The following is a 17,821-nucleotide window of genomic DNA, read 5'->3' as shown; positions in this document are numbered from 1 at the left end:
TACTAGATTCAATAAAGACAAACATCTTGGCAGGATTTGGGTGTTAAAGACACATTCCCTGTATAAATTTAGCTAAGCAGCCCTAAAAAAGTATAATCCCAAATAGTACTTTAAAGATAATAAAAAACAGAAAATAAGGCGCGCTAAAAAAGCTGCTAAGAGAGGTACAAAATAAAAAAATCAAATGCACGTGTGTATATATATATATATATATATAAGTTTATTACAATAACAATGTCTTTAATAAAAATAAAAAACCACCGGTGGTTTTCTGACATATAATTCTTAAATGGCCATATTCCTAAAATTGCTAAGTAAAAATTAAGAGCAGTGATACTCAAAAGATCGAAAATAGGTCCAGTTGGGTCATGGGAGTTCAAAAAGTACAAGTATGTCAAAACGCCCGTGGAATAATGTTCAAATAATGCGTGGGTGTGAGGAATAAAGTGGATTGCGGTGGATAGTGCTTTAGTAGTGACTTCACCAAATGTTCATAATATGAAGGACACTCACCCGGAATACAAAATCCTATGGTATGGGTTGCTCCGCTTCCTTTATGGCTCCTAGAACCATTTGGGTGTTCTAAGAATCTTGAATGTAAAGTAATAACTTTCCTATTCAGAAGTTGTTCATAAAGTTTATTTATTATAATAAGAGAGAAGATTAAAACCTTATGTAAAAAATTCCAACATTTTATGTGCCTTGCAAGTTATCAGTAAAGATTCAATAATACATATACACCCCTCAATGGAAGCTTATTATTTACACATATTTTAAATATGTACACATTTATTATGCATACACTCCTGTTTCCACTGAACAAATATCAATTGGAAATATAAAATAAATATTTTGATCTCTATTTCTGTTTTGTTTGATTTTGCAGCCTTTGCCAGAGTTACCCCGCATCCCAGGGCTTGTTCTGTCTGGCAGTACATTTTCCGATTGTCTCATGGTTGTACAATTTCTGCGTACCTTTGGTAAAGTACTAGATTTTGACTTGCACTCGGATATCCCCAGATTAAATGTTCTTCAAGAAGGTTTATTAAATATTGGCGACAGCTTAGGAGAAGTACAGGATTTATTGGTGAGACTGTTATCAGCTGCTGTTTGTGATCCAGGAGTTCCACCAGGATACAAGGTATAGTTACTAACAGGCGTATGTACCATGAAAACTGCATATAACTGTAATATCACCTGGTATGATTAGATGGACATAAATGACAAATAGTATGTCAATCAGTACTAGCATATTGTTTTAATGCACTGTGTAAAACTAGAGGCTGTTTTTTTTTTTGTTTTTTTTTTTGTTTTTGTTTTTTGTTTTTTTTTTTGTTTGTTTTTTTAAACCCTTTGAATATTGTCTGGTGCCAGTTTTGGAAACTAAACAGGCGCTGATTAGTAAGTATGCTTTATTATAACACACTTTATATTGCAATAATATGCTGGGGCTTAATATTCGAAACAGTAAACTGCATTTACTGGGTTTTATTAAAAAAAAAAAAAATTTTTCCCCTCTAGGCTAAAACTGCACTTGGAGAGCATGTAATGAATATTGGTATAAACCGGGACAATGTGTCAGAGATTCTTCAGATATTTATGGAAGCCCATTGTTGTCCATCTGAGCTTACAGAAAGTCTTAAGACCAAAGCATTCCAGGCACACACTCCAGCACAAAAAGCATCAATTCTTGCATTTCTGGTTAATGAGCTAGCATGTAGTAAAAGTGTAGTCAGGTAAATCTGTTTACTTTTACATCACATACATATCTGCTACACGTTTATGATTTACTTATTCAGTTGTATTTGTATTGTCTTTTCAGTGAAATTGAAAAAAATATTGATCATATGTCAAATTTAAGGAGAGATAAGTGGATGGTTGAAGGCAAACTTCGCAAGTAAGATTATTATTTTCTGCTGGAGTTCTATGTATACAATGAATTGTTAATCACTTCTTTTCCTGCCTTAGTGTAATTTGTAACTTGTATAGGAATCATGTACTTCTTCCTCTGTGTGAGTGTCATACTCGGATTGTGAGCAGGTTAAAGAGACATTGTAATCCAGAAATGAATGCTCTAGTTAGTTGGAGAGAATGTGATTTTTGCACTGCTTTATGTGGAACCCTATGTGATTTTGTGTATTATCTTTTAACTGATTGGCTATATCTGACATAGCTAGCATTGGATCTCACATCTATGTAAAAATCCAAAAACAAACTAATTAAGTCTTAGGTTTATAAGGTACTACACTGTATATATCTGGACAGAGAGGCTTAGTATCATGCTAATTGACCACCTCTGTTGATAGTTGAATACTTTGGAGTTTGGACTCCTTAAAGTGATATGAAACCCAAAATTAGTTTTTCATTATTCAGATAATGCATGCAATGATTTTAAACAACTTTCTAATTTACTTCATTCTCTTGGTATCTTTTGTTGAAAAAGTAGGCATGTATGCTTAGTAGCCGTTTCATTTTTAGAGCACTATATGGCAGCAGTTTTGCAATGTTCTCCATTTGCAAGACCACTAGATGGCACCCCTGTTTCCTGCCATGTAGTGCTCTGGACACCTACATAGGTATCTCTTCAACACAAAATATCATGGGAACCAAGCAAATTTGATAATAGAAGTAAATTGGAAATGTCTGTAAAATGATATGTTCTGTCTCAATCAAAAAAGAAGATGTTTGCGTTTCATATCCCTTTAAATGTGAACATTTCCGTTTTAGCTGACATACACTAACATTCAGTTTTGATGTTCCCCACCTGGGCTGCACAACTAGCTGCTCTAAATTGTCCTGTAAGTTGGCTGTTTAACCGGAGCACAAGGACAGTGAAGTTATAGAAGCAGCAGAACCATAAACTTGCATGAAAATGAATAGTAATAACTTGTTGCGATGTGACAAAAAGATGTATTGTAAAAAAATCTCTATTCTGTGTGAGCACATATAACTCACAGAGAGAGTAAATAGGAAAGGTAAAATTATACTATTTTATTCATGTTCCGGCGCTATATTTCTGTCATAGGAACCTAAATTGCATTTCACCAATACCCAGAATTGTAAAGCGCATTTTCATTTAAAAGGATATGGTCTTTTTTATTTGATTTGATGCATTATTACATGAATATTTTATGCAAGTTATAAATACAGATAATTAATGGATATTGTGTATATTTTTTCAAAGGCTTAGAATAATCCATGCAAAAAAGACAGGAAAGAGAGACTCCATTGCAGGTGGTGAAGGAGGGGAGGAGCAAAACCCCTTAGGGACCCCTACACCAGGCAGGAAGCGCAGGAGGAAGGGAACAGACAGCGACTATGATGATGATGACGATGAAGATAGTGATGAGCAAGCAGAAGATGAGGATGAAGACGACGACGACAAAAAGGGGAAAAAGACAGAAACGTGTGATGATGAGGTACTGCTTTTAATTCCAATATCTGAATACATATTAAAATAGAAAATATTATAGTTACTTAGTGATCAAGGCACCGTAAAGTCTCCTACTGTGTTTCTCATTAAAATCTACACTAAAAATAACCCAGAATTGTACTGATTTCTTGTAAATACTATAACATCTATACAAAACCTTTAGTTAATGATAAATGGTGCCAGGAGTGGCTTAAATAAATTGACTACCACTATTCCTGACAAGCAAGATGTGTTTGGCATTAATCACTGTGTTTAGGGGTTAATCACTGTTCTGTATGTGGCACTTGGAATGGTTTAATCACTGATATTTGCGTGGATGGCATAAGGAGTTAAGCACTATTATGGTTGTTATGAAGAGGTTAATCACTGTTAATCACTGCTCATGTGAGGTAAGCTTCAGAAGTCATTACTATATATGTTTTTGATACAAGAGATTAATCCCATCTACATATGTTGTTGGCATAAGAAGGAGCACAGCTGTAGATTAGACTAATTGATCGTTAGAATTGGCCATTCACTGCTCAGACTGCATTTTAAGAAGATAATATATTTACAGTGAGTGAAGTGAAACAGTGGCAGAAAAAAACCTCCATAGATCTCTAATTAGTGGTTCTGGGTACATTTTTAAAACTGAGAAATTACATGCAAAAGATACCTGGAAAACAATGGGGGTTTTTATTGACAGAACTGCTTCTATGGAACCCTCCCTGCTTTCCCCCTTTACATGTAATATATACATGGATCTTAATATGACTTGTATACTTTTTCTGATGAGCCTGTTCAATTAGTTTACTTTTCCAGGTTTAAAAAAAAGCAACTATTATAAATGTAACCGTTTCACGTTTTCACACATACAATGTTTTAGCAATTTTAAAATTGCTTTGAATTATTATTTCCTCTCCTGCCCTTTGGTTAGCCTAGTCCACCCTTTACTTACACATTTTCTTTTTGTTTAAACAGGATGATGGGGACCAAACTGCAACAGTAGAGGAGCTGGAGAAGCAAATTGAAAAACTGCTGAAGGTACCGATTTTAAAATTCCTATTATTATTTATTGCTTGATACACAAATAGCTGTTAGTAGTTTACTGTCTTATGGATACCATGCACATCAGTTTTAATATGTTTTATATTGAAATAAACCAAATGCTTAACAGATTATCTTGACATATCATTTAAACTTTCATATAAGTGTATTTTAAATGGATACATTTTATTGTACAATACATAAGCATGCTTTATTTTATATTGTAGTGCAGCATTCTTGTAGCATACAGACATACACCTAAGTTGTGGTCTCCTCCTGAAAGTGAGCAACGTACCTACAATGCGGTCAGGTTAATCAGTTATAGTCCTGTTGTTAATAGCACATCTTAAACATTGGCATAAATGCACCCTGCCTTGTTTCTAATGAAAATTATGTCCTTTTTTATAATAAAATATTAGGTCTTCATCATCATGCTAGTCTGAGATAATCAATTCTTAGCAGATAAACTTATTTTCAATCTCTTTCATTATAGCAACAGAACCAGTATAGAAATAAACTATTTGAATCGTCACATTCTTTGCGATCAATGATGTTTGGTCAGGATCGTTACAGACGGAGGTACTGGATTCTTCCACAGAGCAGTGGCATTTTTGTTGAAGGCATGGAGAGTGGTGAAGGTAGGGCTGCTGTGTTACATGCATTGGTATATATATTGTAAGGTATAAAGGCAAAAAATATTTGAACTATTTGTATTTGTGGGACTGTTTCCATTAAAGACTCTTTTCACTTTGGATATATTCCTGCACATCTGTATTATTATCACTACTTGTGTTTGTTTTTTTATTTTTAGTTTAAAAAATGATATTTGGTCAGTATAACATTGTACCGCATTATAACTTTATACAGCACAGAATAGCACAACCTCACATAGAACACAGTTTAAAAAGGCTAACCATATCTCCAAAATGAGTAACAAAGTAACAAATGTATAGTAACATTGATAAAATACTTTTATACGCAGTTCTTCATGATGCTAAAACTACTGTGCTTTTTATATTTTATAGTACAACTATATTTTTATAGTTCTTTACAGTTTAAGTTATTGAATATTATACAAAGAAGTTAGAGGCAGAAAGGACCGCAGATTTAGAAAAATTTTAAAATATTGTTATGGTCAACCTCATAGTGTATATACTTCCAGGTTGTTATGCAACTCTTATGCGAGGGCTGGAACCCTCTTACATTATGCTGTCATTATATGCTTGAAGCGTATTGGTGTTGCAGGCACAGAAATAGTGCATCTGCTTCAATTGGTGCTGCTTTATAATAATGTAGAAGATCTATGTTTCTGGGGTCACATCTGTTCACATTGTCTATATGCTGTATTTATAGAATATCTAACAATGCTCCTGTTTGCTAAAGCTAACCTACCCAAATACATTTCTTTCATGTAATTGGCAAGAGTCCATGAGCTATTGACATATGGGATATACAATCCTACCAGGAGGGGCAAAGTTTCCCAAACCTCAAAATGCCTATAATTACACCCCTCACCACACCCACAATTCAGTTTTACAAACTTTGCCTCCTATGGAGGTGGTGAAGTAAGTTTGTGCTAAGATTTCTACGTTGATATGCGCTTCTCAGCATTGTTGAAGCCCGATTCCTCTCAGAGTACAGCGAATGTCAGAGGGACGTGAAGGGGGTATCACTTATTTGAATACGATGATTTCCCTAACGGGGGTCTATTTCATAGGTTCTCTGTTATCGGTCGTAGAGATTCATCTCCTTCCTCCCTTTTCAGATCGACGATATACTCTCAATTTACCATTACCTCTACTAATAACTGTTTTAGTACTGGTTTGGCTATCTGCTATATGTGGATGGGTGTCTTTTGGTAAGTATGTTTCTCCTGTTAAGTGTGGTCAGTCCACGGGTCATCATTACTTCTGGGATATTAACTCCTCCCCAACAGGAAGTGCAAGAGGATCACCCAGCAGAGCTGCTATATAGCTCCTCCCCTCTACGTCACACCCAGTCATTCTCTTGCACCCAACTAATAGATAGGATGTGTGAGAGGACTGTGGTGATTATACTTAGTTTTATACCTTCAATCAAAAGTTTGTTATTTTATAACAGCACCGGAGTGTGTTGTTTCCTTCTCTGGTAGAATTTGAAGAAAAATCTACCTGAGTTTTTTGTATGATTTTAGGCGGCGTAGTTAAGATCATATTGCTGTTCTCGGCCATCTGAGGAGTGAGGTAAACTTCAGATCAGGGGACAGCGGGCAGGTTAACCTGCAAAGAGGTATGTAGCAGCATATTATTTTCTGACAATGGAATTGACTGAGAAAATTCTGCCATACCCGATATAATGTAAGCTCAGCCTTAAATGCAGTAGTAGCAACTGGTATCAGGCTGTCATGTATGTATATTTACACTTCAGTATTCTGGGGAATGGCACTTCACTGGGATAATACTGTATGCATAAGACTTTAGCCTAACTTGCAGTGACTAGCAACAGGCTTTCTAATAACATTTCATTTATTTGATGTTAAACGTTTTTGCTGGCATGTTAAATCGTTTAATTATCTGAGGTACTGGGTGAAAAATTGTTTTGGGCACTGTTTTTTCCACTTGGCAGTCGTTTTATTTAATTTAAGACAGTTTACGGTTCTCCCTCACTGTTGTGTGTGAGGGGGAGGGGCCTATTTTGGCGCTTTTGCTACGCATCAGAAAATTCAGTCAGAAGTCTCTTGTCTTCCCTGCATGATCCGGTTCGTCTCTACAGAGCTCAGGGGTCTTCAGGAGTTAGTTTGAGGGAGGTAATCACTCACAGCAGAGCTGTGAGATTGTGACTGACTGTGATAAAAAAAACGTTTATTTTCTGTACATTTTTTCTGCTATTCAGGGTTAGTTATCCATTGCTAATGGGGGCAATCCTTTGCTAAAATTTTGTTTTTACCGGAAAGAATTTGATGTTATAGTTTCTCAAGCTTATTATTTCTCAACTGTCATAACTTGTTTTCTGTGCTTCTTAAAGGCACAGTACGTTTTCATATTATTTGTAAATTGCTTTGAAAAGTATTTCCAAGTTGCTAGTTTAATTGCTAGTGTGTTAAACATGTCTGACTCAGAGGAATATCTCTGTGCTATATGTGCTAAAGCCAAAGTGGAGCCCAATAGAAATTTATGTACTAATTGCATTGATGCTACTTTAAATAAAAGTCAATCTGTACAAATTGAACATCATTCACCAAACAACGAGGGGAGAGTTATGCCGACTAACTCGCCTCACGTGTCAGTACCTGCATCTCCCGCTCGGGAGGTGCGTGATATTGTAGCGCCGAGTACATCAGGGCGGCCATTACAAATCACATTACAGGATATGGCTAATGTTATGACTGAAGTTTTGGCTAAATTACCAGAACTTAGAGGTAAGCGTGATCACTCTGGGGTGAGAACAGAGTGCGCTGTTGATAATAGGGCCATGTCTGATACTGCGTCACAGTATGCTGAACATGAGGACGGAGAGCTTCAATCTGCAGGTGACGGTTCTGATCCCAATAGAATGGATTCAGACATTTCTAATTTTAAGTTTAAACTCGAAAACCTCCGTGTACTGTTAGGGGAGGTATTAGCAGCTCTGAATGATTGTAACACTGTTGCAATCCCAGAGAAATTATGTAGGCTGGATAGATACTATGCGGTACCGGCGAGTACTGAGGTATTTCCTATACCTAAGAGGCTTACAGAGATAATTACTAAGGAGTGGGATAGGCCCGGTGTACCCTTTTCCCCCCCTCCTGTGTTTAGAAAAATGTTTCCAATAGACGCCACCACACGGGACTTATGGCAGACGGTCCCTAAGGTGGAGGGAGCGGTTTCTACTCTGGCTAAGCGTACCACTATCCCGGTGGAGGATAGCTGTGCCTTTTCAGATCCAATGGATAAAAAATTAGAGGGTTACCTTAAGAAAATGTTTGTTCAACAAGGTTTTATATTGCAACCCCTTGCATGTATTGCGTCTGTCTCGGCCGCGGCCGCTTTTTGGTCCGATTCCCTGGAAGAGACTCTTGACTCAATAACTATAGATGAGATTTCAAACAAGCTTAAAACACTTAAGCTAGCTAATTCATTTGTTTCAGATGCCGTAGTACATTTAACAAAACTTACGGCTAAGAATTCCGGATTCGCCATTCAGGCACGCAGAGCACTGTGGCTAAAATCCTGGTCAGCTGACGTTACTTCTAAATCTAAATTACTTAACATACCTTTCAAAGGGCAGACCTTATTCGGGCCCGGTTTGAAATAAATTATCGCTGACATTACAGGAGGTAAAGGCCATGCCCTGCCTCAAGACAGAGCCAAACCTAAGGCTAGACAGTCTAATTTTCGTTCCTTTCGTAATTTCAAGGCAGGAGCAGCATCAACTTCCTCTGCTCCAAAACAAGAAGGAGCTGTTGCTCGCTACAGACAAGGCTGGAGACCTAACCAGTCCTGGAACAAGGGCAAGCAGGCCAGAAAACCTGCTGCTGCATGAATCGAATCCCCCGATCCGGAAACGGATCTAGTGGGGGGCAGACTTTCTCTCTTCGCCCAGGCTTGGGCAAGAGATGTCCAGGATCCCTGGGCGTTAGAGATCATATCTCAGGGATATCTTCTGGACTTCAAATCCTCTCCCCCAAAAGGGAGATTTCATCTGTCAAGGTTGTCAACAAACCAAATAAAGAAAGAGGCGTTTCTACGCTGTGTACAAGATCTTTTACTAATGGGAGTGATCCATCCGGTTCCGCGGTCGGAACATGGATAGGGGTTTTACTCAAATCTGTTTGTGGTTCCCAAAAAAGAGGGAACCTTCAGGCCAATCTTGGATTTAAAGATCCTAAACAAATTCCTAAGAGTTCCATCATTCAAAATGGAAACTATTCGAACAATCCTACCCATGATCCAAAAGGGTCAGTACATGACCACAGTGGATTTAAAGGATGCTTACCTTCACATACCGATTCACAAAGATCATTACCGGTATCTAAGGTTTGCCTTCCTAGACAGGCATTACCAGTTTGTAGCTCTTCCATTCGGTTTGGCTACGGCTCCAAGAATCTTCACAAAGTTTCTGGGTGCTCTTCTGGCGGTACTAAGACCGCGAGGAATTTCGGTAGCTCCGTACCTAGACGACATTCTGATACAAGCTTCAAGCTTTCAAACTGCCAAGTCTCATACAGAGTTAGTACTGGCATTTCTAAGGTCGCATGGATGGAAGGTGAACGAAAAGAAGAGTTCTCTCTTTCCACTCACAAGAGTTCCCTTCTTGGGGACTCTTATAGATTCTGTAGAAATGAAGATTTACCTGACAGAAGACAGGTTAACAAAGCTTCAAAATGCATGCCATGCCCTTCATTCCATTCAACACCCGTCAGTAGCTCAATGCATGGAGGTGATCGGCTTAATGGTAGCGGCAATGGACATAGTACCCTTTGCACGCCTAGATGTCAGACCGCTGCAATTGTGCATGCTAAGTCAATGGAATGGGGATTACTCAGATTTGTCCCCTACTCTGAATCTGGATCAAGAGACCAGAAATTCTCTTCTGTGGTGGCTTTCTCGGCCACATCTGTCCAGGGGGATGCCATTCAGCAGGCCGGATTGGACAATTGTAACAACAGACGCCAGCCTACTAGGTTGGGGCGCTGTCTGGAATTCTCTGAAGGCTCAGGGATCATGGACTCGGGAGGAGAGTCTCCTGCCTATAAACATTCTGGAATTGAGAGCAGTTCTCAATGCTCTTCTGGCTTGGCCCCAGTTAACAACTCGGGGGTTCATCAGGTTTCAGTCGGACAACATCACGACTGTAGCTTACATCAACCATCAAGGAGGGACAAGAAGCTCCCTAGCGATGATGGAAGTATCAAAGATAATTCGCTGGGCAGAGTTTCACTCTTGCCACCTGTCAGCAATCCACATCCCGGGAGTGGAGAACTGGGAGGCGGATTTCCTAAGTCGTCAGACTTTTCATCCGGGGGAGTGGGAACTTCATCCGGAGGTCTTTGCCCAAATACTTCGACGTTGGGGCAAACCAGAGATAGATCTCATGGCGTCTCGACAGAACGCCAAGCTTCCTTGTTACGGGTCCAGATCCAGGGATCCGGGAGCGGTCCTGATAGATGCTTTGACAGCACCTTGGACATTCGGGATGGCTTATGTGTTTCCACCCTTCCCGATGCTTCCTCGATTGATTGCCAGAATCAAACAGGAGAGAGCTTCGGTGATTCTAATAGCGCCTGCGTGGCCACGCAGGACCTGGTATGCAGATCTAGTGGACATGTCATCCTGTCCTCCTTGGTCTCTGCCTCTGAGACAGGACCTTCTAATTCAGGGTCCCTTCAAACATCAAAACCTAATTTCTCTGAAGCTGACTGCATGGAAATTGAACGCTTGATTTTATCAAAGCGTGGATTTTCTGAATCAGTAATTGATACCTTAATACAGGCTAGGAAGCCTGTTACCAGAAAGATTTACCATAAAATATGGCGTAAATACTTATATTGGTGCGAATCCAAAAGTTACTCATGGAGTAAGGTTAGGATTCCTAGGATATTGTCTTTTCTACAAGAAGGTTTAGAAAAGGGTTTATCCGCTAGTTCCTTAAAGGGACAGATTTCAGCTCTGTCCATTCTTTTACACAAACGTCTGTCAGAGGTTCCGGACGTTCAAGCCTTTTGTCAGGCTTTGGCTAGGATCAAGCCTGTGTTTAAAACTGTTGCTCCACCATGGAGTTTGAACTTAGTTCTTAATGTTTTACAGGGTGTTCCGTTTGAACCCCTTCATTCCATTGATATCAAGCTGTTATCTTGGAAAGTTCTGTTTTTAATGGCTATTTCCTCGGCTCAAAGAGTCTCTGAGTTATCTGCCTTACATTGTGATTCTCCTTATCTGATTTTTCATTCAGACAAGGTAGTTCTGCGTACTAAACCTGGGTTCTTACCTAAGGTGGTCACTAACAGGAATATCAATCAAGAGATTGTTGTTCCATCTTTGTGTCCTAATCCTTCTTCGAAGAAGGAACGTCTTCTACACAATCTAGATGTAGTCCGTGCCCTGAAATTTTATCTACAGGCAACTAAGGATTTTCGACAAACGTCTTCCCTGTTTGTTGTTTATTCTGGTCAGAGGAGAGGTCAAAAAGCTTCGGCTACCTCTCTCTCTTTTTGGCTTCGTAGCATAATACGTTTAGCTTATGAGACTGCTGGACAGCAGCCTCCTGAAAGAATTACAGCTCATTCTACTAGAGCTGTGGCTTCCACTTGGGCCTTTAAGAATGAGGCTTCTGTTGAACAGATTTGCAAGGCTGCAACTTGGTCTTCTCTTCATACTTTTTCCAAATTTTACAAATTTGACACTTTTGCTTCTTCGGAGGCTGTTTTTGGGAGAAAGGTTCTTCAGGCAGTGATTCCTTCCGTATAAAGAGCCTGCCTGTCCCTCCCGTCATCCGTGTACTTTAGCTTTGGTATTGGTATCCCAGAAGTAATGATGACCCGTGGACTGACCACAATTAACAGGAGAAAACAAAATTTATGCTTACCTGATAAATTCCTTTCTCCTGTAGTGTGGTCAGTCCACGGCCCGCCCTGTTTTTATGGCAGGTCTAAATTTTTAAATTATACTCCAGTCACCACTGCACCCTTTGGCTTCTCCTTTCTCGTTGGTTCTCGGTCGAATGACTGGGTGTGACGTAGAGGGGAGGAGCTATATAGCAGCTCTGCTGGGTGATCCTCTTGCACTTCCTGTTGGGGAGGAGTTAATATCCCAGAAGTAATGATGACCCGTGGACTGACCACACTACAGGAGAAAGGAATTTATCAGGTAAGCATAAATTTTGTTTTTCATTACTTAAGACACTCTCAGCTATGGTTTGGCACTTTATGCATTTATATAAAGTTCTAAATATATGTATTGTACTTATATTTGCCATGAGTCAGGTTCATGAATTTCCTTCTGCAGACTGTCAGTTTCATATTTGGGGAATGTAAACATTTTAAGAAATGTATTTCTTACCTGGGGTTTAGTCTTTTTTTCAATTGACTACTTCTTGCAATTGCGGGTATTAGGCCTGCTGGTGCGTCAAATGCTAAACTTTATTGCGTCATTCTTGGCGCGAAAATATTTTTGCTGTGAAAAAATACGTTTATGACGCAACTTTGTCATTTCCGGTGTCATACGTGACGCCGAGACCTTTCATACGGCGGTGTCATTAGTGACGCGTGTGTGTCATTTCCGGTTATTTTTGGCGCCAAAAAAGTTTACGTTACGTTGTGCGTCATACTTGGCGCCAAACTTTTTCATTATTTCAATACCCCTTGTATGTTTGCCTCTTGCTTTTTTTCTCTATCAGAGGCCTATGCTATTGCATTTTTTCCGATTCCTGAAACTGTCATATAAGGAAATAGATCATTTTGCTTTATATGTTGTTTTTTCTCTTACATTGTGCAAGATGTCCCAATCTGATCCTGTCTCAGAAGTTTCTGCTGGAACATTGCTGCCTGACATCGGTTCTACCAAAGCTAAGTGCATTTGTTGTAAAATTGTAGAAATTATTTCACTGAATGTCATTTGTAATAGTTGTCATGATAAACTTTTACATGCAGATAGTGTTTCCATCAGTAATAGTACATTGCCAGTTGCAGTTCCTTCAACTTCTAATGTGCATGATATACCTGTAAATTTTAAAGAATTTGTTTCTGATTCTATTCTGAAGGCTTTGTCTGCATTTCTACCTTCTAATAAACGTAAAAGGTCTTTTAAAACTTCTCATTTAGCTGATGAAATTTCAAATGACCAACAACATAATAATTTATCCTCTTCTGATGAGGATCTATCTGAGACAGAAGATCCTTCCTCAGACATTGACACTGACAAATCTACTTATTTATTTAAAATAGAGTATATGCGTTCTTTATTAAAAGAAGTGTTAATTACTTTGGATATTGAGGTAACCAGTCCTATTGACGTTCAGTCTAATAAACGTTTAAATGCTGTTTTTAAACCTCCTGTGGTTTCTCCAGGGGTTTTTCCTATTCCTGAGGCTATTTCTGATATGATTTCTAGGGAATGGAATAAGCCAGGTACTTCTTTTATTCCTTCTTCAAGGTTTAAAAAATTGTATCCCTTACCAGCAAAATCTATAGAGTTTTGGGAAAAAATCCCCAAAGTTGATGGGGCTATTTCTACTCTTGCTAAATGTACCACTATTCCTATGGAAGATAGTACTTCCTTTAAGGATCCTTTAGATAGGAAGCTTGAATCTTATCTAAGGAAGGCCTATTTATATTCAGGTCATCTTTTCAGACCTGCTATTTCTTTGGCTGATGTTGCGGCTGCATCAACTTTCTGGTTGGAGAATTTAGCGCAACAAGAATTGGATTCTGACATATCTTGCATTATTCACTTACTGCAACATGCTAATCATTTTATTTGTGATGCCATTTTTGATATTATCAAAATTGATGTTAGATCCATGTCTTTAGCTGTATTAGCTAGAAGAGCTTTGTGGCTTAAATCTTGGAATGCTGATATGACATCTAAATCTAGATTACTATCTCTTTCTTTCCAAGGTAATAATTTCTCCTACATTGGTGTGTCCGGTCCACGGCTTCATCCTTACTTGTGGGAATATTCTCTTCCCTAACAGGAAATGGCAAAGAGAGCACAGCAAAAGCTGCCCATATAGCTCCCCCTCTGGCTCCGCCCCCCAGTCATTCTCTTTGCAGCTCTGAACAAGTAGCATCTCCACGGGGATGGTAAAGAGTATGTGGTGTTAGTTGTAGTTTTATTTCTTCTATCAAGAGTTTATTATTTTAAAATAGTGCCGGTTTGTACTATTTACTCTACAACAGAAAGTGAAGAAGATTTCTGTTAAAAGAGGAGTATGATTTTAGCAACAGTAACTAAAATCCATTGCTGTTCCCACGCAGGACTGTTGAAACCAGAGAACTTCAGTTGGGGGGAACAGTTTGCAGACTTTTCTGCTCCAGGTATGACTAGTCTCTTTTCTAACAAGACATGGTAATGCTAGAAGACTGTCATTTTCCCTCATGGGACCGGTAAGCCATTTTCTTAGACTCATAACAGAATGAAGGCTTATAAATGGGCTCTATACTGGTTGACACTATTGTGGGCTAAATCGATTGATTTATATAATATTTATATGATTTTTGGAGTGTTTTTGTGATTGAAACACTTTTGGGAACGTTTTTATTTCGCCAGGCAGTTGGTTAGACAATTAATCTAGTCAGGAAGGCCCCTTCACTCTGGTATGCAGAGGGAGGAGGCCTCATTTTCGCGCCTCAGTTGCGCAGTTACTTCTGAAAGCAGTGCATGCAGCTTCATGTGAGAAGGTCCTGTGGACATAAAAACGATTTCAAAGAGGCTTATTTCTGTGGTGAATAATCCCCAAGGAAGGTAAAGGCTGCAGCAAAGGCTGTGGCAGGGACTGTAGTGGGTTCAAACTGGTAAATTAAACAATTAGCTCCGGTTTAAGGGGTTAGAGACTTGAAATTTGGTGTGCAATACTTTCAAAGCATTAAGACACTTCGGTGCAAATTTTGTAAAGATCGGATATTTCCTTCATAGTTTTTCAAGCATTCAGAAATAAAGTGTACTCTTTTTATTATTTAAAGAGACAGTAACGGTTTTGTTTAAAACGATTTTATTGCTTTAATAGCCTGCCAAAGTCTGTCTAATATGTCTATACCTTCAGATAGCATATGTTCTGTGTGTATGGAGGCCAAGGTGGTTCCCCCTTTAATTGTATGTTCAAATTGTGCCATGGCGTCCATACAAAGTAAGGACAGTACTGTCACATTTAATAAGGTTGCCCAAGATGATTCTTCAAATGAAGGTAGTGGGGATAGTTCATCATCCTCTCCTTCTGTGTCAACACCAGTTAGGCCCGCGCAGGCGACACCTAGTACATCTAGCGCGCCAATGCTTGTTACTATGCAGCAATTAACTGCAGTAATGGATAATTTTATAGCAAATCTTTTATCCAAACTGCCAGCATTTCCCAGAAAGCGTGATTGCTCAGTTTTAAATACAGAGGATGAGCAAGTGGGCGCTGACGATAATTTATCTGTTATACCCTCACACCAGTCTGAATTGGCAGTGAGGGAGGGTCTGTCTGAGGGAGAAATTTCTGATTCAGGAAAAGTTTCTCAGCAGGCAGAACCTGATATCGTGGCATTTAAATTTAAGTTAGAACATCTCCGCGCCCTGCTTAAGGAGGTGCTAACTACACTTGATGATTGTGACTCTTTGGTGATTCCAGAGAAATTGTGCAAAATGGACAAATTCCTAGAGGTCCCTGTGCACGCTGATGCCTTTCCGATACCCAAGAGGGCGGCGGACATAGTGACCAAGGAGTGGGAGAAGCCAGGTATACCTCCTATATTTAAGAAAATGTTCCCCATTGTCGACCCCAGAAGGGACGCATGGCAAACAGTCCCGAAGGTGGAGGGGGCAGTTTCTACATTGGCTAAGCGCACAACTATTCCAATTGAGGACAGTTGTGCTTTCAAAGATCCTATGGATAAAAAATTGGAAGGATTGCTTAAAAAGATATTTGTTCAGCAAGGTTTCCTTCTCCAACCAATTTCGTGCATTATTCCTGTCACCACGGCGGCGTATTTTTGGTTCGAGGAACTAGAAAATTCGCTCCATAAGGAGACTCCATATGAGGAAGTCATGGACAGAGTTCACGCACTAAAGTTGGCTAATTCTTTTATTTTAGATGCCGCTTTTCAATTAGCTGAATTAGCGTAAAAAAATTCAGGTTTTGCAATAGTGGCGCGCAGAGCGCTTTGGCTAAAATCTTGGTCGGCGTATGTGTCGTCCAAGACAAAACTGCTTAATATCCCTTTCAAGGTAAGACCCTTTTCGGGCCAGAATTGAAGGAGATTATTTCAGACATCACTGGGGGAAAGGGCCATGCCCTCCCACAGGATAGGCCTTTCAAGGCTAAGAACAAATCTAATTTTCGTTCCTTTCGCAATTTCAGGAACGGACCATCTCCTAACTCTGCAGCCTCTAGACAAGAGGGTAACGCTTCCCAGCCTAAACCAGCGTGGAAACCAATGCAAGGCTGGAACAAGGGTAAACAGGCCAAGAAGCCTGCTGCTGCTACCAAGACAGCATGAAGGGGTAGCCCCCGATCCAGGATCGGATCTAGTAGGGGGCAGACTTTCTCTCTTTGCTCAGGCTTGGGCAAGAGATGTTCCGGATCCCTGGGCACTAGAAATAGTCTCTCAGGGGTATCTTCTAGAGTTCAAGGAACTTCCTCTAAGGGGAAGGTTCCACATGTCTCGCTTATCTTCAGACCAGATAAAGAGACAGGCATTCCTACATTGCGTAGGAGACCTATTAAAGATGGGAGTGATACACCCAGTTCCAACAGTGGAACAAGGTCTGGGTTTTTACTCAAACCTGTTCGTAGTTCCCAAAAAAGAGGGAACTTTCAGGCCAATTCTGGATTTAAAAATTCTAAACAAATTCCTCAGAGTTCCATCATTCAAAATGGAAACCATTCGGACGATCTTACCAACAATCCAGGAGGGTTAATATATGACTACCGTGGACTTAAAGGATGCGTACCTGCATATTCCTATCCACAAAGATCATCATCAGTTCCTGAGGTTCGCCTTCCTGGACAAACATTACCAGTTTGTGGCTCTTCCATTCGGTCTAGCCACTGCTCCCAGAATTTTCACAAAGGTGCTAGGGTCCCCTAGCGGTTCTAAGGCCAAGGGGCATTGCTGTAGCACCTTACCTAGACGACATCCTAATCCAAGCGTCGTCTCTTTCCAAAGCAAGGGCTCATACAGACATTGTTTTAGCCTTTCTCAGGTCTCACGGGTGGAAGGTGAACGTAGAAAAAAGTTCCCTCTCCCCGTCCACAAGGGTTCCTTTTCTGGGAACAATAATAGATTCTGTAGAAATGAAGATTTTCCTGACCGAGGTCAGAAAATTAAAGCTTCTAAACGCTTGTCAAGTTCTTCAATCTATTCCTCAGCCTTCCATAGCTCAGTGCATGGAGGTAATAGGATTAATGGTTGCAGCAATGGACGTGGTTCCTTTTGCTCAAATTCATCTAAGACCATTACAACTGTGCATGCTCAATCAGTGGAATGGAGATTATGCAGACTTGTCTCCCCAGATTCAAGTAGACCAGGTAACCAGAGACTCACTCCGCTGGTGGTTGACTCAGGATCACCTGTCTCAGGGAATGAGTTTCCGCAGACCAGAGTGGGTCATCGTCACGACCGTCTCCAGTCTCTTAGGCTGGGGCGCGGTCTGGGACTCCCTGAAAGCTCAGGGTCTATGGTCTCGGGAAGATAAACATTTTGGA

At 39.8% G+C, this 17,821-nt stretch overlaps 1 protein-coding gene across 9 annotated transcripts in view; it reads left to right on the top strand.

Annotated features, from left to right (window-relative positions):
* BAZ2B (bromodomain adjacent to zinc finger domain 2B) overlaps positions 1 to 17,821 on the top strand; it is an 842,173-nt gene that overhangs the window by 670,762 nt on the left and 153,590 nt on the right. For all 9 annotated transcript variants that reach the window (XM_053698336.1, XM_053698337.1, XM_053698343.1 and 6 more), the window contains 6 exons: positions 887 to 1,141; positions 1,522 to 1,736; positions 1,823 to 1,897; positions 3,185 to 3,419; positions 4,394 to 4,456; positions 4,953 to 5,097. In XM_053698336.1, the coding sequence (XP_053554311.1) occupies positions 887 to 1,141; positions 1,522 to 1,736; positions 1,823 to 1,897; positions 3,185 to 3,419; positions 4,394 to 4,456; positions 4,953 to 5,097 (988 nt within the window). The remainder of the gene's footprint in view (positions 1 to 886; positions 1,142 to 1,521; positions 1,737 to 1,822; positions 1,898 to 3,184; positions 3,420 to 4,393; positions 4,457 to 4,952; positions 5,098 to 17,821) is intronic.

This window comes from Bombina bombina, chromosome 1, assembly GCF_027579735.1.
Source record: "Bombina bombina isolate aBomBom1 chromosome 1, aBomBom1.pri, whole genome shotgun sequence".
Classification (NCBI taxonomy): Eukaryota; Metazoa; Chordata; class Amphibia; order Anura; family Bombinatoridae; genus Bombina; species Bombina bombina.
This window is presented reverse-complemented; position numbering and strand designations above follow the sequence as displayed.